Genomic DNA, 27,159 nt, shown 5'->3' with positions numbered 1-27,159 from the left:
CCCACCAGAAGCTCTTGATGTTGTTGTTGCTTCTTATCATTAGCAGTGCACTTCAGGTTTGCCTGTGTTTTCTCTTCTTTTACATCCTCTCCTCTTTCAATTCCACAACTATGAACCCAAAGCTTGACTTTTTCTTTGATGCCCTGCTGCTCTGCCCCTAAATGGCTTGAGATTTAAAAAATGATTTCACTCCTTTCTGCAACAAACAAGCAAATGTTATTCCCATTGCACTACTCTGGGAGGTAACTCCCTGTTATAAAAAAGCAAAATAAATTACTATAGATTAAATAACATTTACATAAGTACTTCCAGCTTCTTCCTGGTAACCACCTGTATGCATCATTGGGTGCTGTTTGAGTTTTATATTAGAGAATCCAAGCCCTTTTGTGTTTTCTATTACCCTTCACAAACAGATACATAGAATACCTTAATCAGAAATTAACTGTAATACCAGCAGGGCCATTGGAAAATAAACCAGCCAAACAAAACAAAGATCTTTTCTCCTTTGATGAAATAAAGGAGTGTGCCATTTCAACTAATTTTTGAGCAACCCATAGCAAAATTGGAACAAATATATTGTCTGTGGACTTTCTCCTTTATAATTGCAGTTGAAACTATTATGTTGATAAATACATCTTTCCTTACACAGTAAATTTTTAACCTTTTTCTTTATTCTGAAATTCAGTATTTACCAAAAGCAGAAACCACATTGTTTTCCACATGGATATATTGACTGGATCTTGAAAAGCCTTGATTGTTAACTTAAGGCTGTTCTGGCAGAAACTGTGTTTCGTTGCAGCTATACTGGCAAAATGCAACTATTCTTCCAATACAATTTTTCCCCTTATGTGAATAATGTCACGGAAGTCCATTTTCCTTATATTCACATTCAGAGCATTGTAGCAGCATTATCACATCATTACTTTTAATGCAATTCAAGTTTAGAATTTCATTCTAGAATCCGAGCAAGACAAATGTTGCATCAGCCATGAGGATATGTCAGGATGGAATCAGATATTAAGGCTGTACCAGAACAACATATGCCTATCTTGCTGTAGATGCAGTGTCTGCTGTTTAAAGGATGGAGAATGCCAAACTCAAAAGCAGGGACATAATGTTGCTTCTAGTCTGCAGCAAACAGTGCAGTGAGAAATGTCCTTTAATTGGCAGTTTGGGCTGCTGAAGAGTTTTGCACACATTGGAGTTTTCTCCCATGTATTAAGGACTTCCAGCATCTCCCCCACTGCACCCAAGCCTACAGAAAGTCAAGGAATGGAAACACACTCATTCCACCTTCACTGCTCCCATTTCCTGGCTGCTAGATGACTGCATTGGCAGTAGAGAAGTGAGCAAAGCTTCAGAGCACCCTGTGGTTTCTCTACCCTGCGAGGACATGGAAAACTGGTCTCTGTGATGAGGAAAGAAACAGTTCATAATACCATCTTCATCTTTCCTCCTGCCAGGGAAACTGTGCCAGAGATTCCCTGAATGCAGCCCAGGTGTTTCACAGGGTGTGTTTCTGATAGCAAACCACTACAAATGAGCAACTCCACTGACCACTGCAGTTATATTGGTGAGACTCAGTTCAGAGAGAAGCTCATTTGTCTTCTCCGAACCTGAGTGCTGCAGCTTTACACATCCACCGAGACAGTGTCTCTGCAGAGTCAGAGTGACCCAGCTTGGCTTGACTTTGTGGTACTCTTGGAAAGAGGATGTGTACAGGAAACTTTGTCCTGTGGTCATCAGAGCATTCCTGCCTCTGGTACAGCTAGGGGACATGATATTTTTAAAATATTTATCTTTTTAGCAGCCTTAATATATGTTGGAAAAAGGTACTGCATGACAAAGGCAGTCATGGAGGCATGACTCCAGCTATCATATATCCCTGCCTCTCTTAGCCTCTCTTTCCTCAAACAAAAAACTGCATGAAAGACTGGCCAAGTCTCTCTGAGAATCTATTTTCACTTGGAGCCTAGGTGGGTATGATTTACTGCGTAAATGACTATGACTAAAATTACTTGGCAAATTTCTGCTGCTATTGCATTGTTGTAAGGACTGATTTCTCTGAATGAGCTTCTACATGCTTTGAAAAGGAGGCGATTTTTAAAATCTGCAGTAGAATAAGGATTTATTCTATCAGAGAAATGGAAACATTTGTCTTCAAGTGTTTTTGTCAGGCATAGGAGATCAGGACATGTATAGATATGCAAGAATTGTGTTGCATGTACATTACTCATATTCTGGCATCCACTTCTGGAGTTACACGCAGGCTGTGTGCTGGGAATAGGTCTGGCAATTATCCTGTATTTACCTACAGGCTTTGCCTGAGACGAATTTCTGCTAAGCTCAGTGGGAGTTCCGCAATTGATTACCTCAGAATTTGATTAGCATGAATAATTACCTTGTCTAAGGCATGTTCATACTTGAAGGGCTTACTTTTTAACAGTCTGTTATTTCAGTAAAGGCAGTTTTGTTGATGATCTGGTTGAACTGTGAGTTTTTGTATCAATACTGCAAGTTTACAGATGATACAAAACTGGGAGCAGCTGTTGACTCCTTCGAGGGCAGGGAGGCCCTGCAGAGAGACCCTGACAGATTAGAGAGCTGGGCAATCACCAACCACATGAAATTCAACAAGGGCTAGTGCCAGATTCTGCACCTGGGGTGGGACAACCCTGGATGCACAGACAGATGGGAATGAATGGCTGGAGAGCAGTGTCATGGAAAAGGCCCTGGGGGTCCTGGTCGATGGCAAGTTGGCCATGAGTCAGCAGTGCCCTGGCAGCCAGGAGGGCCAACCCTGTCCTGGGGGCATCAGGCACAGCATGGCCAGCCTGGCAAGGGAGGGGATTGTCCTGCTCTGCTCTGCACTGGGGCAGCCTCACCTCCAGTGCTGGGGGCAGTTTGGGTGCCACAATATAAGAAAAGACATTAAACTACTAGAGAGAGTCCAAAGGAGGGCCAGGAGGATGTTGAAGGGCCCTGAGGGGAAGCCATATGAGGAGCAGCTGAGGTCTCTTGGTCTGTTCAGCCTGGAGAAGAAGAGACTGAGGGGGGATCTCATTGCAGTTAAAACTTCCTTGGGAGTGAAGGACGAGGGGCAGGCACTGGTCTCTTCTCTGTGGTGGCCAGTGACACGACCCAAAGGAATAGCCTGAAGTTGTGCCAGGGGAGGTTCACGTTGGATATTTTGCCAAGAGGGTACTTGGGCACTGGGACAGGCTCCCCAGGGAAGTGATCACAGCCCCAGCTCTGACAAAATTCACAAAGCATTTGGACAATGCTCCTGGCGCATGGTGTGATTCTTGAGATTTCCTGTGCAGAGCCAGGAATTGGACTCGATGATCGTTGTGAGTATCTTCCAACTCAGCTCATTCTGTGATTCCGTGGTAACTTAAAGTGAAGAAATAGGCTGCAGGGGCATAAAAAAGCTAAGTAGTGCTGAGGAACATATTTCAGCACTGGAACTTGGTTGTCTGTAGCATATAATTCTTAATATCCTCCCTGCCATGGTGTAGGCGTGGGTCAATTAATACTTTCCCTACTAGCTCCTGGAGCTAGCATGGGCTGCAGGCCTCTCTGAGTAGGTGGCCTGTGTACGACCATCCTGTTTTAGAGTTTAAGAGAGTTTAACAGTAGGGACACAAGTTGTCCCATGATAGTTCACCTCAGTGCCAGAGCCAAGATGCAAGCACATTTAATTCACTGTTGCAGACAGTGTCACAAATATTTGGAGCACTTTATGGAAAAAGTTGAGGTTGATATTAAAGCAAGTTTATTTCTTACTCAAAACAATTTGCAAACTCTCTTTCGTCTTGTTTTGCAACTTAACAGCTCACTCTGTAGATTGTTGCTACTATGCAATGTTCCACCCTCCATAAGCAAGAGCTATACCATTGCTAGAAAGACAATATTTACACAAGAAAGAAATTTTTAGTGTGTGTTTAAAAAATGCAATTTGAGTATCTTCTTGACTTGTTTGTTAACAGTCAAAGTTGTCTTTAAAGCCTCATGACATAAAAAAGGAATTCACTACTCTTTCTTTCAAGCAATCTATAGAAACAGCATGAAACAAGAAGAAAAGAAGTACAATTTTGCAGGGAAAGAAATCTGCCTGAAACCAACTAGATAGTGACCCATGGCTAGAAAATGCACCTTTTCTGGGCAATCTAACAACAGACATATGTGCAGTAGAGAAACACCTCCTGGGTTTTAAGATGTCTTTGGAAATCTCTCTGATTTCTTCTACCATATGTATCCTACATTAAAAAAATGGGGTGCTGGGCAGAGAGAAGGAGAGCAGTGATCCCTTGGGAGAGACCCTAAGCTACCACTGCCTTCCCTGACCCCTTCTTCTGCTCTGGCTGGATGGCCAGTTGTGTCTCTGGAGATGTCCTGCAGCAACAGAGACATTCTTTCCTAGAGATCCTAACGCTTAAGTGTGCTTTCACCTTCCTTCAATTAAGTAATTACAGAGAGACTACAGTGCTTGGTCAGCTAAACACAAAGGAGTAATTATGTATGCATTTCTTTTAAACTATGTTTTATATACATAGGTATTTCACTCTCTTCTAAGGAAATGGGGGAATGAAATAACTGCATTGTTGCTATGGAACAAATATGCTGGCTTCTAATTTTTTAAAACTTTGCACTCCAAATCAGCCTATTAAAAAATCATAAGCACAGCTCCCCATGGCAGAATATTATTTTTAATGGCTTCCTTCTAACTGCTTTCTTTTTGTTCTTACAGGTGGTTTGTATTTCTTCAGTTTAGGAAAAGATCTGGTTGTTTTTGTTTGGTTGGTTTTTTTTTTTTTTTTTTTAAATCCTTGACACCAGAGTCTTTGAGGAAGAGAAAAAGAAAATTCTGGTAAAAATGATGACAACTGGCAAGGCAATGTTAGCATGTGAGAATGGCTTTACCCTTTGCTCCAGTATCAGTTAACAGTTTTTTATTTCAAAGGTATGTTTCCTTTTCACAACAGTAATTAATGCTGGCTGCAGTGAAAGGAGAGAAATGCGACCTGAGACATTCTAATAGGCCTGTCTGCACCAGCCCATAGCAATATTGCATGTGTAAAAAATATGGCATGAGCTAGTCTCACGCCAAACAGCAACGATCAGTGTTTCTGACACCAACGTGATACATTTGCGCCCAAGATGTGAATCTGAACGGCAGGAGGTTTGAGCTTTTCAAAAGAACAGACCTTGGTGTGGGCAAGGTCTGTCTGGTTACATGGATGGGACTGATCAGCCCATGATGCCTGATGGAAGACAAAGCCACAAACATGCAGTCTCTCAAAGAGCCAGTGTGGAACAACAATTTCACATGAAATACACCCCATGCACAAGAATTTGGTTTTGAATAGTGGGCAATGGTTTTCATATGGTCCTACTCTGTGTTTCAGCCCAGTGCACACCAACTGCCTCTTTCCTGCAACTTCTGAAACAAATTTCACTGTGCAGTGTCTGGTCTTCCCCTTACTGCATTAAAAAAAAAAAAAGAAATTAAACACAGGGCTCTATTCAGCCAAAAATAAACCCTGCAGCTGTACTGCCTAAACTCTGTGAGTCTCTTGTTCTCTGAAGATATTTATACAATTCTTAAAGGAAAAATATTCCCTTTCCAGCAGCCACGGAGGAGACTATTAGACATAATGATGATCCCATCCAGCAGAACTGTTGTTCTGTTCTCTGTCACAGTAGAGAAAGTCGTGCCTGGCCACAGTATCTAAACCTCCTGGGCATAATAGGGCAGCAGAGAGTGCTGTCTGAAAGTGTCTTTTTTCTTTGGCCAAGAGTTTTCTTTCTTGCGTAAGAGAAATGCGAACAGATCTATTTCATGCTCTGGTATTTAAACTGCCCCTTCTGGACTTAGAATGTAGAGAAGTAAGTGGAAGAAGCAATTTATAAGGTTTCATGGCAGAAATATCACAAGAATTGAAAAAGGGGTGTGTATGTGTATCATTCTGCACATTTCCTCTTGATTTCTGGATGCAGCTTTAAGGAAGAGAAGAGAGGAATTTGTGATTTTCCCCCACCTGAGGCCAAGTGGATTTTGTGCAGTTTCCATTTCCCCATTTCACAGGAGCTATTCTGCACATTTGTGAGAGAAGGGTGGAGGTGGGAATTCACAGTGGAACTAAATAATGAAACAAAAAATACAGAATCAAGGAAAGCTTAGAGAAGTAGCTCAACTCTATAAGGGGGATACACTTTTTTCATTCTGTTTTTTGGACAGTATGTCCCAAGAGCTGTGATACAAACCACTAGCTATCATGCAGGAGTTTGCATGAGATCGAGAGATTTCCCTCTGGAAGCAGCCTGAACTGGAATAAGCCTGATAAAACTGCACAACGGGTAATGGGATAGATAACTTCAGTCTCCTAAGGCAAATAACCAGTTGAATTTAAGGCTGATTAGGATTAAAGAAGAACAAAACTTTTGAAATAATACCAGTTGCAGAGGTCAAAATATACCTCTACTTCAGAAAAAAAAAATTGAGCCTATTATATGTTAACCACCTTTGTGACGCTGTGGTTGAAGGAAATATATTATTTGTTCAGATGTTCTTACCCCATAACAAATATAGTGTGTAGCAGTTCAGAGCTTTTAAATTTCTTTGTTGACACTTCTTTCTTTGTTGACACTTCTTTCTACTTGCTCTTTTAAGAAGAGCAAACTTGGACCACAAGGGGAGGATGCAAAAATTTAGTAATTGTATGAAAGTGCTACTGGATTTTTGTGTGAATTCTGTTTTGGCTTATCTGTTGTGTGGGTGTTTTGAACATTGCTACTGGAACTTGCTATGGCAAGTGAGCAAGTGAAAACACACAATTTCATCTGGGCAGTTTTCTGCAGTGAACTAGGAAAACCAGTCAATTATGCTGTATTTTAGATCCCTTGCTAACAATTGCACAATACAGTTTCTAATGTCACATTAAACTTGTATGGTTTGTTTCTCTAGTGATGGCCTAAGTATTTGACATTTTTTTTGCGTATGCAATAGGAATATACAGCTCAATGTATATTGAAATGTGTTAAGCTCCATGTCTTCCCCAGGCTCCAGAGAAGTAGGGTCTCAACCCTTCATCTAAGTCCACAGCTGTAGCTCTTTAAATGCATTTAAAATTGTGTTTACATTATATTATTCCCAAAGGCCTTTGGCAAGATTATTTTAGCTGCTATTTTCTGCAACCCTGATTTAGAAAAAAAGAAAAAAAAAATTAGGCAGGAGTTCAATATGGCATACAAGCAGTCCCAGTAAGATAAATGAAAACTTTGTTTAGGGCAACAGGGTTAAGCCTATATCAAGTGTCTCTCAGTCTCCAAAGAGGATGCTACATCCTTGATCCATACCCACTGGCAAAATGCTGGGGCTTAGTGGGCATTCTGAGCATCCAGTTTCCTTGTTCCACAGCCCAAATATTTCCTTAGGAGTATTTAGGACACCACAATATCCAAGTCAGCTCAATAAACATCCCGGTGGGACTGTGGTGGGGCTCACCTGTACTGCCCAGTGCAGAGCTGTTTTGAAGTCCTTGTCCACCAGAGTTGGGTCTGCTCCCTTGTGCAGCAGAGTCTCTGTGTGCTGGGGTCTGTTGTGGAATGCAGCCCAGTGCAGTGAAGTCATTCCCTGTAAGCCACAAACCCAGAGGGCAATTTATTATCACTCACAGGAGCACCCTTCAAGTCTCTGTAGATAGGCTGGGGAGCCCTGAAACCATCCAGGGTGGACAGATTGTTCCCTCTTCACCTTGATTTGAAATAGTACAGAAAATGGATACAATACAAATGCTTCCTCCACACGTGACTGTAGCCAGTTGTATATAATGTGTGGTCAGGGCTACGATGGCTGGTGGATGGCTCCTCACTGCTTAGCTTGGATCCTGCAAGAAAAGCCTGGTTTAGACTGGTGCTTTGGCATTACACAGTGTGATGTTTATGTTTGGTCTTACCTTTGATCCAAAATAAACATTATAAGCTAGAATTGCAGCTGGCACTAGTCAGCAAGCTAAAAAGCTGACAGAGTGATGTCCACAAAAAAGTCACAATATAAACATTTTATATTTACTCTTCAGGGAGAAAACAAAGCAAATTATAAGCTATTCATCTGCATTTTCATTCCATCTCAGCTGCACTCAGTCAGTCTTAGCAGATCAGAGAATTCATGGCCTAGATTTTGCACCTTCAGCATTGTTACACACACCTGTGTTTTACTCTATATCCATAATAATTAAGGTTTTCTGTATAAATTTACTCATTTATTGTGTTTCTAACAAATTGGTAGTGTTTTTCATATGTGGTAACATTTTACTTTGGAGAGGTGTTTTTTTCTCTTACCAGAAAAATGGCATTTTAAGGGTCTTGCCCAATTTCCAAAATGATAAAAAACATTAAAAAAGAAATGTTGAGTGAAAAAGAAATTAAAATTTGAAATAGAACCCCATAAAGGCAGCTGGTAACAACCCAGGTAAAGTATGAGCTATATTGATGAACACAGCTTCTCAGTGCATTAATAGTGGAAGTTTGCAGTGATTTTCTGACCAAAATGATGAATGCCTTAACATTCATTTCTCTCACTCATCACATATAAGGCTTTTAAATTCCTATGTGGCTTAAGTATGGATGATAACAAAAGAGAGCAGCTGAACGAGAGCAGTTTTGGTTTTACTTAGGGTTTTCAGAGCTTAATCATGGGGGTTTTGGTTTTGTAAAACCAAAATTGAGAGTAAACTCGTGCACCAACTGAAATTAATGGGAGCTCTGTCATTGATGTCAGTAGACACAAGGGACTTAGTACTGTTGATGGGCACCCATTATCTGTGAGTGTCACGAAGACAGGCTTCAGTAAAGTGATTTCCAGCTGGGAAATGGGTACTCATCACTAGTCCTGGAGAGCAGGAAGAAGCACTGAAAAAGTAGAAACTATACTGTACCAAGCCTTCTTTCTGTCATCCTCTCTCGGTCTGTTGATATGGACAAAAAAAAAAATTCCTTGAAAAATCAACTTTCTCTCTGTTCCTACTATGTAAGCCAGCAGAATCAGCTGTAACAAAAGAGTGTAAAACTGTGGCTAGTCTTCAAAGATCTTGATAGTACAGGGACAAAACTCAGAGAGGTCAGAAGCAGATGCTTGGTGCAAAAATATAAGAAACAAGGCTTGACAATATACTACACCTAACATTTGGTAATCAGACCAAAGACTTCTTATATCCAGCAGTACAAAGGGTAATGATGCATTTTCTGAAAAAGCATTTATTTTCATTTTCTTTGAAACTATTGCCAGATAATTTCTCTAGATGTCCCCATCTTTTTGTATGCAAAAAACCCGAGAGCACTTAATAATATTTCTCTTTTCATTTCCATGCACTTTACCCTCGGTTTCTATCATCCCTTTGACACAGTTGCCAAGCTGAAGTTCTAATATAAGTAGTTTGTTTTAGTTAGCTTGACCATGTAAGGAAGCTGCTTTATAACTGTTATCATCTTTGTAGTCCTTTTTCTGTTCCTTTCCTGTATACCTTTTTTCAGATTACTATTGTAGCTGACATTTGCCGTGTGGCTGTACCAAGGATTCAGACAGAGCTTCCTGTTTTGTTCTCCATTTCCTTTCTACTACTTTGTACATTCCACGTGTCCTTTCGGAGTGCCCAACCGAGCAAAGGGCACTGAGCTGTTTGTAGCAGCAGCTCACATGTGTGGGCTTTCTGCAGAGGGCAGTGGCTGCCCAGCCCACACCGTTTGATTTCTGCACAGTGTTACCACCCTTGAGTGGCATCTGTAGGTAGATAGACTACAGTTTGTGAGTGGAAGCATGAGGGGCGTATTAGAATTGTCAAAGCTGAAGGTCCAGCAGAATATAATCTTGGAGGTGAGACAAGAAAATTGCACATTCATAAAAAATAAGGAGCAGCAGGGGACATAAAAGGATAAAACGCGAGAAATGGCTTTGAGAAATATAGTGTGACACTCCTGCTTAGATTCAAGGCTTTTACAGGGAATGTTTCTTCACATTGTCATCTCACTGGCCTCATTAATAAACCCACAGAAAGGCACAGTTGTGGAAGCTATGAAACCTCCAGATGTATTTCTTACTGTTTACATGTTCATGCGTTCATCAGGGTGTTTTTCTCAAGTGCCAGATAGGAAAACTGAAATATTTTACGTATGCCAAGAGAACAGCTCTATTAGCTGCAATCATTTGTGAGGATCCATATTTTTCAGAAAACATGAGTGTTCAGGGCTTAATACTGATACTTGAACAAATATATTGTCAGTGCTAAATGACAATGAGATGGACTAAAAGTTCCAAATTGCATGTAGCAGTGCATTACAGCAAAATATTATGGCTTGGGACGATGATCCACAGTTCCATGCAATTCATTAGGAACATAATCTTACACCAAGACAAAGCATATGTCTGGTTTAGAGTACTGTGAGCAGGGTCTGCAAACCTTCCATGGATAAGGAAGAGGAATAATTAACAGCCCTCTGGCCATTCTGGTAATGTGGAAAAAAATACATCCTTAAGCAACTGTTAGAATAAAGAAAATCATACAAAAAACTATTCAAAATCTCTCTTGTGTCTTGGTTTCTCCATTTGGAGAAAAACACATTTGGGAAGCTAACACTATCCAATATACACAATTTGTACAGGCAGGACACAATTCCATATGGATCAGAGAACAGCACAAATTTTTGCACTTCCATGACTGCTCTGTGTAATGCCAGCTCTCTGATACTTTGTCTGAGAACAGTAGTTGAATGATGGGATCAAGGAATCATAGAATCATGGAGTGGTTTGGGATTGAAGGGACCTTAAAAATCATCAAGTTCCAACCTGCCTGCCGTGGGCAGAGACACCTTCCACTAGACATGGTTGCTCAGAGCTCCATCCAGCTTGGCCTTGAACACTTATGATTGCTAAAGGTGAAGATTTGGTCCAGTGTTAAGCTTCAGAAGAATCAAGGGAAATTATTGTCTTTACAAATTATTTAAGAGACTGATTCAAGGAACCTTGTAGCTGGCTGAATACAGGTTTATTAGCCTATGGGTGCACCGTGTATAGGAGGAAAAACAAGATAATACTTTGCAGAGTTCAGCAAAAGCGTTACAGAAATTTTTGACTAATGCATAGTCTAATTGTAAAATTGATAGTACAGCGGACTCTTTCTGAACAGAATGGCTCCTATGCCCCCAGTGCCAGGGTTGGTGACTTGCAGCACAATCTCACTCACCTCATTGTCCTGATGATTAATTTCACTAAGATTTGACTGCTGCAGAAGCACGCTCAGAAGCCTGTGGAAGCAATGATATGATCAGTGTGCTGTACTCCTGACTAAACCTGAAAAACGGACAGTTTTTAAAGAAAAAAATGTGCAATTTTGTGAAAAAACAGTATTAGTGATGGGCACAGGTCAGAATCTAAGATCTGAGCTTTGTCTTATGAGAAAAATAAATAGGACTTTATGGCTTAGAGTGACAACAGAAATTTAGAGCTTGGAATGAAAAGCAGATCCACTAGGAATAACTCTTGTGCTGATTGCCAGGCTAAAATCAGAATGAATAATACTATACATGTGTGCAGATTTTGGGAGCTTAGCAATTTACGGTCAACCTATTTTATAGTGTCCTAAAGTAACAGAAAGGCCAGCTTCTGTAAGGATTTTTCATTCTATTTTACACTTGGAGTAATGTGACGCTGTGTACACATTTGTGCATGTGTGCATGTGTGCGTGTATGCATGCTTGCTGTATGTTTACACACACAAACCCCAATATTTTACAAGGCCTTACAGTATGTCTGCTGGCATAGGGCCATCATTATGCCATAAAACATAGCAATGCATGGGTTCACATTTTCTTGAATATTGGACTACAAACACTCCCCTCTGGTGGAGGGAACAATACAGTAGTTATATGAAATATTGTTCAAATGGAATAATATTTTTAATGCTTTATGGATTTCAATTTTCTTGTCCTTTTGGTATCCTGTGAAGATGTTCTGAAATCACTATAGGTTTGCAAAGATGGCTGTGTTTTGTAGTAGGATCCTAAGTGTTTGGATCATGTATGTGGCTGGACCATGGAAATGAAAACCACAGTCCAGTCACATGCTGTAACAAAGCCAATCCTAACATGAACGTACAGTGCTTATGACTCTAGCAAAAGGAAGGATGTATCCTCAGTGGATCATTGTGCAAACCTGTGGCTCATCTGAAGATGTGAATTTTCAAGAAACCTTTAGACCATGGATGTCAAGAAGACATTCTGTTTTGCAAGAAAAGTAAAAGAAAATGAAGTATAAAGGCAAGAAATCTGATAAATGTAAAGATAACACAGAAACAAATGTTTAAAATTCTGCATTTATTCTCATGCAGAGGAGACTGATTAAAAGTATTTTGCTGCTTTTTATCTTCCACCACTCCCAGTGTATTTTTGGGATTGAACTGTGGTCAGGTGTGTGCATCAGATTAAGCTGAGAACGTTGCATGTTGAATTTGTTCTTCTGTACTGATAATAAGGAGTGAAATATGTAAATTATTCAAAAGAAGATATTTACCGCTGCTTAGGCAAGGTTTTGGCAATTCTGCAGGTGAAAATCTTATCTATAGGTAACACCTTTCTCAGGTGTCAAAAGTCCAAATTTAAGGTTTTTTAAAAGTAGAATCCCTAAAGGATGATGATTGGGCAGATCCCAGCATAGGGATTTTGCTTTGACTTCAAATCCATTTGCTTATGAATACAAATTCTTGTAGAAAAGAGGTGTTACACCTCCTTTTCTAAATGGAGTCATACTATAAGAACTCTGAACAGTTAGGATTGTTGTGACTGTTTTGGTAAAATTTGTAAACTTGAAGAAAGATTCTGTGGTCATTTAGCAAAAGGACTCAGAATCTCAGAAATTCAGTGTCTGAAAACAGGTCTTGGTAAAGACGGACTAGTGAGGAAAAAGAAAGTGACATAGCCATAGTATGCTTGTAAAACCCATTCATCACATAGCTTTATGATCTGATACAGGGCTCTGTGGTTCAATTCCACATAGGATCAACGAAACCACTGTATGTGAAGGAAATCTAATGATTTGAGTATAATCTTTATCATCAACAAACTGTGACTCAGTTACATCATTGGACCATTACGGCAATGTAAGTGCTGCCATTTAAATATATAGCTATCCAAGCCTGCAGTGGAGGTTTCTCTGATATCTACTCTTAATGGCATAGATCAGGAATGAATTCTCTTTCCACCTGGCCTGTTAGGCTCTGTGGAATGCAATGCAGCACAGAAATCGATTATCAAATCAATGCATGAACTGTCTCTCTCTTTCCATGCAGCCTCCACCATGTAAGGCTGTAGCAGCAGACTGCCAGCTTTCAAACTTGACTTCAGAAGCATTTTATAGCTGGCCATTGCATATTCTCTTTTGGCAATGACACAGGATTCAAGAGAGTAACAATGACCATGATGGAAAAGCCTCCCACTCAGTGCTCCCGGCATGTGCTCTGGGTGTGGAGCAAACCCAGTGGGAAGACAGAGGAAAAGGAAAACTGCAGAGCAAAGAAAGGTCTGCCTGTGTCCATGGAGAATGTGAAAAGCATTTGGGAGACCCAGTGTGCTCCTGGTAGGGTAGATTAGTGTTCCCTTTCAAGTAGCAGCATGTGTAGTGCTGTACAAACATTGCCTTCTTTCTGTGTTGGCTATGTCTAATGATAGTGACCTTTTTTTTTCAGAAATCTCAAATTATTCTCTCCAAGTGATGCATGAAAAGCAAAGATAATGCAGAAGGTGAATATAGCTGTTAAAAAAGGCTAGAGAACAAGATCAGTAGAAATGGCCAGATGTCTGGGCTGGTCTGATATGATTACAGCAACAAATTGTAGAGTCAGTGATTAAGTCACATGAACATATTGCATGTACTGAATGTTTTACCTATTTCTAATGTCTTCCTCTACCTTCAGGCAAGATTTAGTTATGAGAGTTTTCTGAGTGAATTTATTCAAATGTACAAATCAAAATTTGTTAAACCTTCCATTGTCACAGGGTGGAGTCAAAAAAAGAGAATCTTTCTAAAGCGTTCTTGTGAAGACACACTGTAGCTGTTACTCTACCTTCAGTAAAAGTAGTTAAAAATGACCAGACCACCAATCGTCAACTTCCCCTTTATGGTAGGGGTTTTCAGAGATGTTGTCTTGTGGAAAACTTTTCTCACGTTTGCCATGCTACTCAAGGCAGAAGTCCAGAGAAGGAGTCTCTTATAATGTTTCATGTGGGTAGATGGCAGAAGGGTAGCTGGACATTGGAAATGCAGGGTTTCAACCTCTGTTATAATTTTCACTCCTCCAGCTATCGTGATCTTAAGCCAGGCTCCTCACTTTACTTGGCCATGGATCTTTGGTACACAAGTGTACAAGAGTTTTCCTCCTCTCTACCCCCTTCACAATAACCACTAAACAAAGATGCAAGTCACAAATGTAGGTGTCACAACTATTCCTCCTGACATGGGCTCTCCTTGGGTTGCTGGTTACCCGTGAGACTCAACCAGCAAAAGCTGTGGGAGCCTGGCACATACCTCACATCAGGCTCTGCTGTGGCAGCATGCAGTGGCAACCTCCCATTTTTGTCAGGTATGTTCTGCTTAGCTCCATTCCTGAGCAGACTGACACAGCCTTCCAGCCAGCCCTAAAAAAGAAATTAGAGCATATCAAAGGGGAAAGTGAAATGTATAGGCCAGATCTTTTCTTGTTGGTGCTGGCATTCACATGTGACTGTAGCCATTTCTGCCAGCAGAGGAACTGGACTTTTTTCCTCAGTAGAGGTTTCTCAGCACTGAGAGTGGTTGCCCTTTAGTGTCTGAATCTCAAAGTAGCTCTGTTGTTCATATTTCTGATGAGGTGTTTCATTTCTACTGTATTTCGGTTTGGGTTTGTTTTGTTTTTTTCCTGTGCCTGTGGCAAGCACTAACAGCAACTAAAAACCTGCTAATTCCTGTGTCACTAGCAAATGCTACACCCATTCTTGCACGTGAATTCAATTATGCTAGATTAAACTCAGAACATGAGCACTTAATCTCATATTCTTTGTGAGACTTTGGGAGGGATGGGAAATTAATGGTAAAAAGCCTTAGAGTGTGGTCTTATAAATGTTGTTGCAGAAGTTTGTATTAATGACAATGTTAGACTGAAAATAGCACCAAAACAGATGTGATGAATCAGTTCTTGGACTAAAACCTTCTGTTGATCACCTCAGCCTAAAAGCAAGTAAACAGTCTGGTTGTGGCTGCATAAGTCATATACTTCAGTCGCATGAAAATCAAGCATGGGTTTCAGTATTTTGTTAAAACCTCAGCAGGCTTGATAAAGACCATTCCCTTCCATATGCACTACACTGGATTGGCACTACCAGCATTTCTGGGGAAAACATGTGGAATTAGAACACCCCTGTTGGAGCTCTTGGTGGAATTACAAGGGCCAAATTCCACATGCAATTTTGACTGTGCAACTCTCCTGAATTCATTTGTCTGGACAGATATTACAGCCAAATGCTCTCTGGACCTCTGGTTATATCCCTCACAGAAACAGAAATGGAAACTTAGAAGCCTGGGTGGTTTAAATCTTTTCCAGTCATTTCTTTTTTTCCAAAGAATATTTTTTCCCCTCCGGGAAAACAGGAAGGAAAAAAGGAGCATGACGCTAATTATAGGATTTTTTAAAAAATATCTTGCAGAGGAAATGTTTGTTCTCAAGTAAGAGGGGCATTCTCTTTTCACTGGATGAGACTGCCTGTTTTCTTATTTTCTACACTTATTTTTTGGCTCAATATTGCGTAGCTAAGCAGGAACATTGCTTTTGTCCAGAATTTTCAGGAAGAAACTAGGTGCAAGGGATGTCATTTAATTAGGCTGCCACGGTGTCTGTTTATATGGGCTGGCAGTCATCCAGCCATAACTCATACTATGCAGCATGGCCGGACACTCCTTCTTCCTTTCTGTCCAATTAATAATGGAGGCCAGGTCTGCTTGTCTAACTTGGTCCCCGTTCTCTCTCTGAAACCTGAACTACCTCCTGCAAGGAGTAGAAGACTAAGGAGAAAAGGATCATCCTTGTTGCTTCAGAGAGGTGTCTGAAATACAATTCCCTTCCCAAACGTCTCAGTGGGATTGTGCCCCTCCTGTCACTTGCATGTAGGTTGATCAGGGGACTGGGGATTGTTTATGATCTGAGCAACTGCACTGGCACCTGTAGCACCCTGAACTTCAGCTCTCAACCTGGCCATCCAAAGTCCAGTACCACAGCGAAAAGAAGCAATGCCTTGGCTCATGTGGTGTGCAGGAACACATGTCTGCTGACCACCAGAATTTTGATAGGAAAGTCCTCACTTGAGAATAAGTATCTAATGTTGATTATGCAAGGGGGAGAAGTCAATCTACATATTAAGAACAAGGGGACCTTTCACTGAGCAGAAAAAAAAGTGATTTTCTTGTGAGATCCTGAAATCATGCACTGATTTTACAACCCAAAAGAGAAAGGACACTCTGACAGAAATCCTGATCCTCTTGTAATAATCATTGCTTCTGCTTTGCATCGTAGTAAAGTTTGAAAACCAATTCCACAGTTGTCTAGAACCAAATGTTTTGCACTTTTTTTCTTTCTGTAGTGTAAGTAGAAATCTTGTTTCTGCACATTTACTCCCTTTACTCCATTCTTGTTCCCCAAGTCTTGGTACCAAATAAGTTGCCAGAGATAAACTGGTACGTCCACAAGCATCTTGAGTATTAATATTGGCTCCCATCTTCAACAGAAGCTTCACTGTATCAACTTGGCGTCCTGACACAGCATGCATCAAAGGTGTGCAACCTGGAGAAGAAAGCCAAATTTATTTTACAATTTTATTTAGTCATGTCTATAAGGTCTAGTTTCTTAATTTCTAACTTTGACACTGGCAAGTTAACAAATCCTTTCTCTGACAACTGTCCAATAGTTGTACCCAGCCTTTTTGAGGCAGGAAGTAACTGCTATGCCAGTCACTGACCACTGATTTTAAAAGGAGCATGACTATATTAGCAATAGCTTTGCCTCATTAACTCTGCTTCTGGAGGGAAAAGTGCTTTTCTATTGACAAGTTCCCAAAATGAACTTTTGGCTTGGTACAGCATTTTGGAGGCTGATATTCTTCAAAATGACTGGTAGCCAGATGGTGCTTGTCTAATTTTCTCAAACCCCAGCTTCATTCTGTCTGCGTATTCAAAAGATTTACAAAATCAAGCTATGTCCCTTGCAAAGGTATATATGTATGAGTTGGCATTTTATGCAGAGAACAACTTAATTTGAAGTCTGAATTTGCTCTAGGTTATTTTATTTCCTGTTTTCATAAGACCTTTTTTTAATATCCTGCAAAAATGTTTTGTTTTGTAAAACCTCTGAAATCTACATTTAAACCTAATACTCAAATTTCTTAATGAGATATTGTATCTTTCAGTTGTTTCCTCTTCCTTCCATTCTGTTAACTGCTGAAAAACAGTAAGAGATTTTCCTGCAGAATCTGACAAAGCAATTGAAAATTCCTAGGCTGGGAATAAACATGAATATTAGAAACTATATGACCATTAGAAACTTCATAAATAGTTGAAGAATAATTATTCTTACTGGACTCAATGCAATTGCTGAGGAAATGTGCTACTCAACCTGAGGTCATGCAGAGTCTGACATGTGCAGGATATGAACTGCATGTTTCTGTTGCAAAACTGGTCTTTAGTTACATTTGAATGGACAAAATAAGGAAACAAGTTAGTTCTGGTTTGCTGACCAGTCCATCTCCACCTACTCCACCCACCCTTCATACGTGTTCTCTCTCCCATTAATAATCTGGACTGAGCGCATTTTGTTTTGAGTAAGCTTTTCCCAACTGACAGGTAGATGTTTTAAAGATGACTGTTAGAATGTCTTGTTTAAAGTGTAAGAAAAATTGGTAGCTTGGGAAAAGCTGTTAAAGATTAGAAAAGGCAGCGCTCATATGGACTCCATATAAGAAACTGCAATTAAAAAAAAATACTTCTGATTAAAAAAGTCTTCCTTGAGAACAGCTTCCAGAGGTCTGTGGTTCTTACTCACTTAGATGCATATAAAACCCAGTCAATGTACAACAATGTACATTAACATGTACGTAACATTAATTATACATAACTTGAATGTGATTCAAGTAACTTGAATGCAAAAAGAGCACAGTCTGACAGATAAAACAGATCATTTAGATCACAGCACATTGTACAACCAACACTTTGGCAAACAATTACTTGACAAACCATTCAAACCGTGACTGTACACATACAATAACCTGTGCTTTAGAGATGTGCAGAATGTATGGCATTTGGCACTGGTAAAAATATTATTTTTCTTTCCCTAAAATGCCAACAGTTTCTCAGCATCTCCCTAAATAAGATAAACTAAGTTAATGGTAAAGTCTAATTATAGCAAAACAACTTATTTGTAACCATATAAAAATATCTTACAATTATAGGGGGAAGGAATTATCCAAACCATGCATTTCCAGTGGATGTTCCAAAGCATAACTCAAATTTCCCATATTCTGCTACTAAATATAATTTGCTGAACACAAAATTCAGAATAAAAAAAATGGAAAGTTTAATTGCAATCTGAAGCAACAGATCTCCTGAGAACAAGCTCAACCTTCATTTACCCTCTCTGTCACAAGACTCCAGGATGGAAGGATCCTCTCGGATCACTGCAGTCAGGGTGTTCACATCGCCATTAGCTGCTGCTTGGTAAACCACAGCCAAGTCGATCTCTTCTGTTGCATCAGCTGCAGAGAAGGAGGACATCCATGCATAAATAGAGAGCGAGTACAAATGATAAACAGTGAAAAGAACAACACTTGTTTCACTGAGTTTTAATGACTGTGTAACTTGGGGTGGAACAAACTGTATCTAAACAGCACTGTGGTTTTTGTTAGTCATCTGAAACTTGCTTTGCATCATAACTTCTCCCAAAAGCTTTCAAACATAGACACTGAGAGGACTGAAGAAAACTTCTGGAAAGTTTCCACCTCTTGCAAGAAATCATACTAACACTAATGTAACATGACTTAATAAACAATGAAGTAATAACTGAACTAGCTCTTAATTTTGCTGCCTGCACTTTTACAAGATAGGATGAAATCAGGACCCAGGTGTTTTCAGTTTCAGTGTTATCCTTGCACCGGTCAGAAGACTGCGGCTTTTCTCTTCCCTGCAATGTCCAAGGGAATTCTCTTCTCAGAAGAGTAAACTTCTGGCAGCATTGGTTTGTGTTGATAATTCCTGCAAAAAGGAAAAGTGCACTATTGCTTGGAACCCAGGAGAGGTTTATTTTGTTTGGCAACTACAGTGTGAGTTCTTATTTAAAGCAGATGCCTTGTAGGACCTGTTCCTGAAAATTCCTCAGACTTTTCTTTCTAAAGATATTATAGTAATAGTTCTCTTCGCTTCTTTGATGTTCACGTCCTTTCAGACTGGTCATCCCATGCTTCACATGCACTCACCTCCTTTGGCTTCAAGTGGACTATTAATCTCTTAACTCTAGGCACCAAGAGTAGATTTTTTGGTGCAGGGTCAAATCTGATGTAATAGTAAAATGCTCTAGACATGTATAGTTGGTCAGAAACAGTCTCATGTTTCTGATCCTTATTAACTCAGAAAGAAGTACAGCTGCAGTGAGCTGTGCTGTTCACAATGGCTGAGGGTCTGTTGGGGTTTAACTGCAGGTGCCCCTGATGCTCAGTCACTGCCCTGACTCCTGTGGGGTGGGAAGGAGAGTCAGAAAGTGGTAAAATTTGTGGGTTGAGAAAAGAACAGCTTAATAATTGAAATAAAATAACACATCCTCATCACCCTCCTCTTCCTCTTCATCATCATCACAACAAGAACAACAATAATAATGGTAATAAAAGGAGAGAGAGACATGAAAAACCCAAGAACGCCAAGTGATGTACAGCATAATTGCTCGCCACCTGCTGACAGACTCCAGCCTGTCATCCTGCAGCTCCCCCCAGTTCACACCCTGGCCATGTCTGTCTGTATGTGGAATATCCCTTTGGCCAGTTCAGATCAGCTCTCCTGGCCATGCTCCCCCAGCCTCTTGTGCACCTGATCACTGCAGAGCACGGAACACTGAAATGTCCTGGATTTAGCATAAGCATTAATTAGGAACAGTTAAAACATCAATGTGTCACCAACATTATTCTCATACTAAATGCAAAATGCAGCACTGTACTAGCTGCTAAGAAGGAAATTAATTTTATTCCAGGCTAGACCAGGACTGGATCAGAGCTATAGATCATATCACTTGCCCAGCCACTGCACACCTTGTTAGCTGGAGAAAATGCGTAAATCACGCTAGAGAGTTGATCAAAGGAAAGATAGATTAAGTGACTGGTGGCTTATCTGTACTGTCATAACTTCTGGAAATAGCATGACTGTGTAAGATGTGCAGAAAAAAGGGTGATAGTTTAAAGTGAGTTTGAAAAGTTAGTATAAAGCTCTTATCATAATCAAATATTACATTCTTCTTAACATATTGGGAGAAATTATACTTTAAACATTGTAGTTATATTTTTTGAGTGATAAAAGATCTTTAAATATTATTGTAAAGTAATGGCCACACTACTCACATTGTGATTAGATGTTGTCTTAGAAGAACCTCCATGAGCTCTGTGCTGGGCTTTACAGCCTAGCCTAATTCTCCACATGACCTTCTCTCACTGAGTGCAATCAGCACTCTGGACTTCAAAATTTGGCTGCCATGGAAACACAATCTTATCCTGGAATAGTTTAGTCTGTCAAAGCTGGAGCTCTGGTTGTGGGCTTGGGAAAATTAAAAAGCTGATGTTAAATCTGCCTTTGTCACAGATTCCCTCTCCATTGCTCCTCAACTAAAGAGAATCTAATTTATTTTCTTTCTTCCAACCGGTATTTTAAATTACACACTTCATAAAATTTGTGAACAAAAATGTTAACTTGATTTGTATTCTGTTGGGGGTGGTCTATTGCTGAGGCAATGGTTCATTGGCTCAGAAGGTTTGCGCTGTGGGCCTGGGAGATCCAGAGAGATGAGGAGTCATTGCCTCTGGAGAGTCATCATCAGTGACTAGTACATGAAGAAAAGAAGTGACTTTACCACAGGTCCAGTTAGTAATACTTCCTTATTATGTCAGGCCTGAAGATGCCTCTTACAATTGGACCACCCAGCAAAAACATATTAATGACAAGCTCAGGTCTGAGAGAGCCCCTTACTCAAAGAGGGGTGTAGCCTGGGCTGGACGGAAGGCAAGGACACAAGGCAGAGGTTGATTGCCTGTGTGGCTTCTGTCCAGTGTCTGGAGGTACACAGGTGTGCCAGCCCTGAGCACTGACACAGCTCCTCTCACAGCTGCTGTCATGTACAGCTGTGCAGGTACTGTGTCAGTGTGGCACAGAGAAATGCTGCTGGCACTGGGAAAGAAACTGTTTGAGGTAATGAGGCAGACAGTGAATCAAAGGGGCCCTCACCTCCTTTGATACATTAACGTGTAAATTTTGTACTCTTCTTTTCCCTTGTAAGTACTGTTAAATATTCCTGTTGTGATTCAGGAGCAGAGAAATCCAGCCGCCAAAGGACAATCTTCATCTCCGGCGAAGAAAGCTGCTTATTTGGAGGTTGTTATGGCAGGAAGATGAGGACAAGGGTGTACTCCTTCATGTGGGTCTCTGACTATGGCTGCCATTTGTCATCTAGGTAAAACCAAGACACCTCCCTTTGCTTGTGCTGGGCTCAGTCAGCTTTCCCCAGAATAATGATCCTTTTGTATGAGGAGAGGAAGCAAAATTTGGATGGATGGATGGATGGATGGATGGATGGATGGATGGATAAATGAATGAAGTTTTGCCCCTGCCTCTTCTTGCAGAACACAGGCTCCATTCCTGTTCAGCCTGTTAAGCACAAAAGATTCACACTTTCCCACCCGTGACTCCTAGCTGCCAGAGCAAGCAGAGGCAGGTGGAGCAGACTGTCCCCCTGCTGGTGAGGGAGCCTGGGCCAGGAAGGACACCCATCTTGTGCATCTGAATAAAGAAGACTGACATGAATTCCATTTCTGTAGGGTCACACAACTTCAAGTGGTGTGTCTTTTATAAGAACTGTATGATTTTGGATGGTGAGTGAGAAGGAAGACAGATAAATGGCTTCCAATGCTTTGCATGACAGAGTTTCCTCCAGCTTACCCTGTCAAAGAATGAAAAAGCATGGGCACAAACCTAGTAGGACATTTCTTTTTGTGTACACCTTCCTGGGCAGAAGATGAAGAGTTCAGAGAGTGGGCATTTTGCAGAAGGCAACAGTACTGAGTGCTTGTGTCCCCCTCTCTGTGAGCTTACCCTGCTGGAGGGCTTGGTTGTGGATGGGGCACAAACACTGTGTGGCATAAAGGGATTGTGAACAGCTGAATGCCTGACTCTACATCTTCTAATGTGTTAGAGTTACTCCATTATTATCTTGTAGTTCTATAAATGTAAGTAGTGGTCTCATTTCAAATACATTTTACATTTTTATTCTGGAAAATTGCTGTGCTACTGGTGAAAGGCACCTGTCAGTCAGATTCAGGAAAGCAGAAGATCCAACTAAGAGCTTGTGTATAGAGCAAGGCAGGGGAGAAACTGCAGGCTGACAATACAGGTATAGAAAAGTCTGGAAAAAAAGACTAAATGACATACAGGTTGGTGCTAAAACGCTCAGAAACAATCAAAGTTAAACAGCAATCTACCTGAAATAAGCAGCAGTGTTTTAAGAGTGCATAATTTCTTCAAGGCAAAGTAGTTTTCTTTTGGTCAGAAAAGGGGATATATAAAGAGAGATACAGAATGATCACAGGATTCAGAGCAAGGAAATTGTGCTTCTCATGACATTAATTCTCCTCTGGCTGTCCTATGCATAACACGTTTTACACACTTTGCAATGTTGACTAATATGTTGTTTTACAAAGTACACATAAGATGTACATAAGTGTGTGCTTTATAGTGCATTGGATTTTTAAGGTCTAAATAAATTTGCTGGAGCTTGGTGTACATGCTCCTGACAATGGCTGATTTTGAACTTGCTAAACCACAAGATATTGAAAACTGAAGACGGGATAATTCACATTCATTGTGAAGAAGAAATATTTATGCATATAATTTACTACCCTCTCTCGCATAATCCCTCTTGTCTCCACCACTAGCCAAAGGCCATATATGATTTCCTACACCTTATTGTCAGGACACAATACTGGGTAGTTTATTTGTTTTCAGTATGTCAGTGTCAAGGGTCAGTGGGAGGTGGATGAGTGCAGTTTTCGAAAACTGTCACTTACTCTTTGACACTGCATTTCTGTTGAACACTTAACAAAGTAATAATCTCTGGGTGTGCCTGGCTGCGCATGCACCAGTAAAGGCCTTCGTCTGGCTTCTGTTTAATGGGTAAACATTTGAAGCCAGGAACAGCACACATTTATTTAAGTGGCACTGAGCAGTATTAGGAGGGAAGGGGTTTCTGGTGCTGCTTCCCTTCTGTAAGTCCCACATTGTTGTTACTATTGTAAGTATTATAAGATATTACTGAGCAGTACCATAACAAGTGTTCCAAAGACACAGTATGATTTTCAAGCTTGGAATGCTGGGGCTTTTGTAGTTGGGAGAGTTTTCTGGTGTGTGGGGTGGAGAAAAAAGGGTTTGTGGGGAGAGTTGAATTATTTTTTAGGATGAAAAGAGAGTAATTTAGTGTGTTTGAAAGATAGTTTGCATTCTTCCATTGTTATAAATTGCTGCAATGGAAGACATTCCCCTTCTCCTTGCCAAAAAAAAATATGCCTGCTTAAATCAATAATGTGTCAAGACATTAAGACAGTATTTAGGCAAAATCCATTATACACTGTAAATTTTGAATAGAGCATTCTCTGCATGGTAACCAATGAGCTCAGTATCCCATTGCTGTGTGTTTTGTGCTCCTGCTCCCCATCCACCTCCCACGCAGCTAGCAGGGAAGGCAAGCAGTAAGTCACAAATCACCTAATGAGCAAGCATTCCTGCAGCGCTGGTGAAGCAGGGAAGATGAATTCATAGCAAAGGGACCTTCTGGCTGGGGAATTTCTGTAGCTGGAATGTGACATGGGCTGCAGATAATGCTAGACGGGAATTAGGATGGGTCAATGTGGAGAGTGGTCTGGCAGCAGGAGGGGGTGCAGATTAGGAGGAAGGTGAGGTACAAGCAGATGTTGCCTCCCAGCTCTCTCTCTTCTATCTGGATAAACGGTTTGGGTCCATGGTCTCCTGCATTGCTTTCTGCCCCCTAAACCATCTGGAGACTTGACTTTGTCATCCCCAGCCCTGAGGATATTCCAGCCTCATTCTTGGTACCATTTCCATGGGCTCCCTGGCAGCTATCCCGATGGCACTGAGCATGCAGGGTTTCCCCTCTGTCTCCTCATTCCAAGCCCTGCTGGGTTGGCATGTGGCACGGAGCACACTCATAGTGCTGCAGAAGCAGAGATTGAGAATGGCTGTTTGGAGCTGCAGATGCTCAGTCAGCCCCACGCCTCTGTCCTTAGGAAAAGTGCTCCTTACGTCATTCACAGATGATTTAGGAATTCCTGTCTCTATTCCTGCAGTACAGATCCCCCTTCTACCATTGCACTTCCCTTCCTCTTTTATACTTGCTGGTAGTAGTTTTTTTCTCTCTTGACATTCAGTTTTACTTCCCACTTGTTCCCCACTACATGGGGGTCCCAGCTGGGTTGGTGTAGACCAGTTATCCCAAGACTTGCTCGGGCTTTGTGTGCTACTGAGGCTGAAAGGCAGCCATAAACCCACCAGTTTGTATGGGCTATATTCACTTTGGGCTCACCAAAGAAGTAGTCAAGCATAAAAATACGACCTGTGGCTCCCAGCTGCCTGAAGGGCACTGAAGTGTCTAGTTTTCCTCCTCCTTTCATCTTTGTTTCACAGTCAACCCCTTCGTTGTGGGGCCAGTATAGCCATGTCAGCTCAGGTATTTTGCAGGTCTGCACTGGCAACTGTGGCCATTGCACGTATATTATTTGGCAAACCAACTCAAAAGAGAAATTTGTTGCAACATGCATTATCAAGCAGTGACAGCTTCCTGCTTTGCGAACATAGAAGGAATGCCGCTACACTTGTAGTGGATTAAGCTGTAAGACATAAAAGCTTGTATTGGCAAATAAAGACATGAAATTTAACATTAAACTTCCAAATAGACAACAAAGAGACATTTGTATTTCCATAGCAACCTTACAATGTAGAAAATCTTTATGTTGGGGATTTAAATGATATCTTAAATTTACAATTATGGCAATACTCACCTATACAGCTAAATTTCCTGAAGCAAAATATATTACTTGTCAGCTTCTAGTGCTTTAGCGCAGACTTATGAAAACCAGATGTTCTTATATTTTTTTACTCCATGTTAAACTATTCTGTTTGCTAGTACTGCAACTATTTTTAATATCTATAACCATAAAAGGACCAAAATACAACAGAAAAATAAATAAATAAATATATACATATATATACATCTCTCAGTGCTAAGCATAAGGGTAGCCAGACGCTGTTGCTATACTGCTGAAAATTAATTTTTAGAAATCACTGTAGCAATAGACTGAAATATCCATCCAGTCTAAAACTGATCAAAGGAATTCCTTTACATGAAACCAAAATAAACCTGATCTTTCCCAAAAATTCATGTTGTTCATTCTGCCAAGTAATCTTAGTATATTTGCATGGGACACATTGGAGGACCAGAGGATTTTGAAATTAGTAGCAGGTGACTTACCTTTGTGCTGATCAAACACGGATGAGGAACTGAAATCCATTGTGATCTATCTCATTATTTACAACCAGACCAGACAAATGCCAATTCCAGGGTTTTAAGGGAAGAACCTCATATATCACAGTACACAGTGAAACGATAGCTGTCACCAGTCTTCCTCTCAGAGGATTAAACTCGCTCTATGGCTGCAGGTTGTTGCCAAGGCAAGAGCCTGATGGAAACATTATATTCTGTTACGGACTCTCCTAAAAGGATGCCCCTGGAAGCTTATTTGAGATCCTGCAAGCTGTCATGGCTTCAGCGAGCGAAGCACCGGCGAGCAGCGCTGAGATGCTGCAGCTCTCGCAGCCCCGCGGCTAGGGCAGAGCGAGCGGCCCGGGCTGGCACACCGAGCATGTGCAGAGCCACAGCGGGCCGGCCGTCACCCGTCCTCGCTGTGCTGACCGCCTGGCCAGCAGCCCTGCGACTGACCAGCAGCCCTGCGGCCGCGCCACCCGCTCGGCATGTGCCTGAGCACGGATGCTGAAATGATATATTCAGGCACCACCTGACTGAGCACCAGCTCAGAAAACACAAATTCGCAGGGCTTTTCTACTTAAGTTTGGTACTACCCAATTACAGTTAGTTAAGGTACAATGAAGGGCCAATAACGGACAGCAAACTGTGGCTGAAGTGGACAGCGTTAGCTACAGCAGCACAGTGCAACAGATGCACAGTGTACAGCTGTGCTGGTTTTGCCTGGGTAGAATTTATTTTCTTCAAAGCAGTGGCATGGGGCTGTGTTTTGAACTTGCTGGAAACAGTGTTGGTAACACAAGGATAGTTTAGCTCTCCCTGAGCAGTGCTCACACAGTTTCAAGACCTTTTCTACTCCTCTCTGTGTCCCACCAGCAAGGAGGCTAGGGGGGCACAAGGAGTTGGGAGGGGACACAGCCAGGACAGCTGCCCACAGCTGACCACAGGCATATCCCATTCCATCTGGTGGCATGCTCAGCATATAAAGCTGGAGGAAGAAGGAGGAAGGAGGGGATCTTCGGAGTGATAGTGTTTATCTTCCCAAGTCACAGTTGTGTGTTTTGGAGCCTTGCTGTCCTGAGAATAGCTGAACACCTGCCTGCTCATGGAAAGTGGTGAATAAATCCCTTGTTTTGCTTTGCCTGTGCATGCAGCTTTTGCTTTCCCTATTAAAATGCCTTTATCTCAACCCATGAGTTCACTCACTTTTACTCCTCCAATTCTCTCCCCCATCCCACTGGGGGTTGTGTGGGGCCGAGCTGCTGGTTTAGATTAAACCATGGCAACAGGGGATG

General features: G+C 41.1%; 1 protein-coding gene across 2 annotated transcripts in view; it reads right to left on the bottom strand.

Annotated features, from left to right (window-relative positions):
- Window positions 1-26,200, bottom strand: part of ANKRD55 (ankyrin repeat domain 55) — a 46,705-nt gene extending 20,505 nt beyond the window's left edge. For both annotated transcript variants that reach the window (XM_085042313.1, XM_085042314.1), the window contains exons 1-6: window positions 25,853-26,200; window positions 18,699-18,821; window positions 16,728-16,858; window positions 14,575-14,684; window positions 11,241-11,301; window positions 7,508-7,636 (exon numbers count right to left, since the gene is read on the bottom strand). In XM_085042313.1, the coding sequence (XP_084898439.1) occupies window positions 7,508-7,636; window positions 11,241-11,301; window positions 14,575-14,684; window positions 16,728-16,858; window positions 18,699-18,821; window positions 25,853-25,892 (594 nt within the window). In that variant the 5' untranslated portion in view covers window positions 25,893-26,200. The remainder of the gene's footprint in view (window positions 1-7,507; window positions 7,637-11,240; window positions 11,302-14,574; window positions 14,685-16,727; window positions 16,859-18,698; window positions 18,822-25,852) is intronic.
- Between the last annotated feature and the right edge of the window lie 959 nt (window positions 26,201-27,159).

The sequence above is a fragment of the Lichenostomus cassidix genome, chromosome Z (genome assembly GCF_008360975.1).
Source record: "Lichenostomus cassidix isolate B80296 chromosome Z, HeHo_3.0, whole genome shotgun sequence".
In the NCBI taxonomy this organism is placed as follows: Eukaryota; Metazoa; Chordata; class Aves; order Passeriformes; family Meliphagidae; genus Lichenostomus; species Lichenostomus cassidix.
The sequence above is the reverse complement of the archived record's forward strand: the minus strand, read 5'-3'. Positions and strand labels throughout refer to the sequence as shown.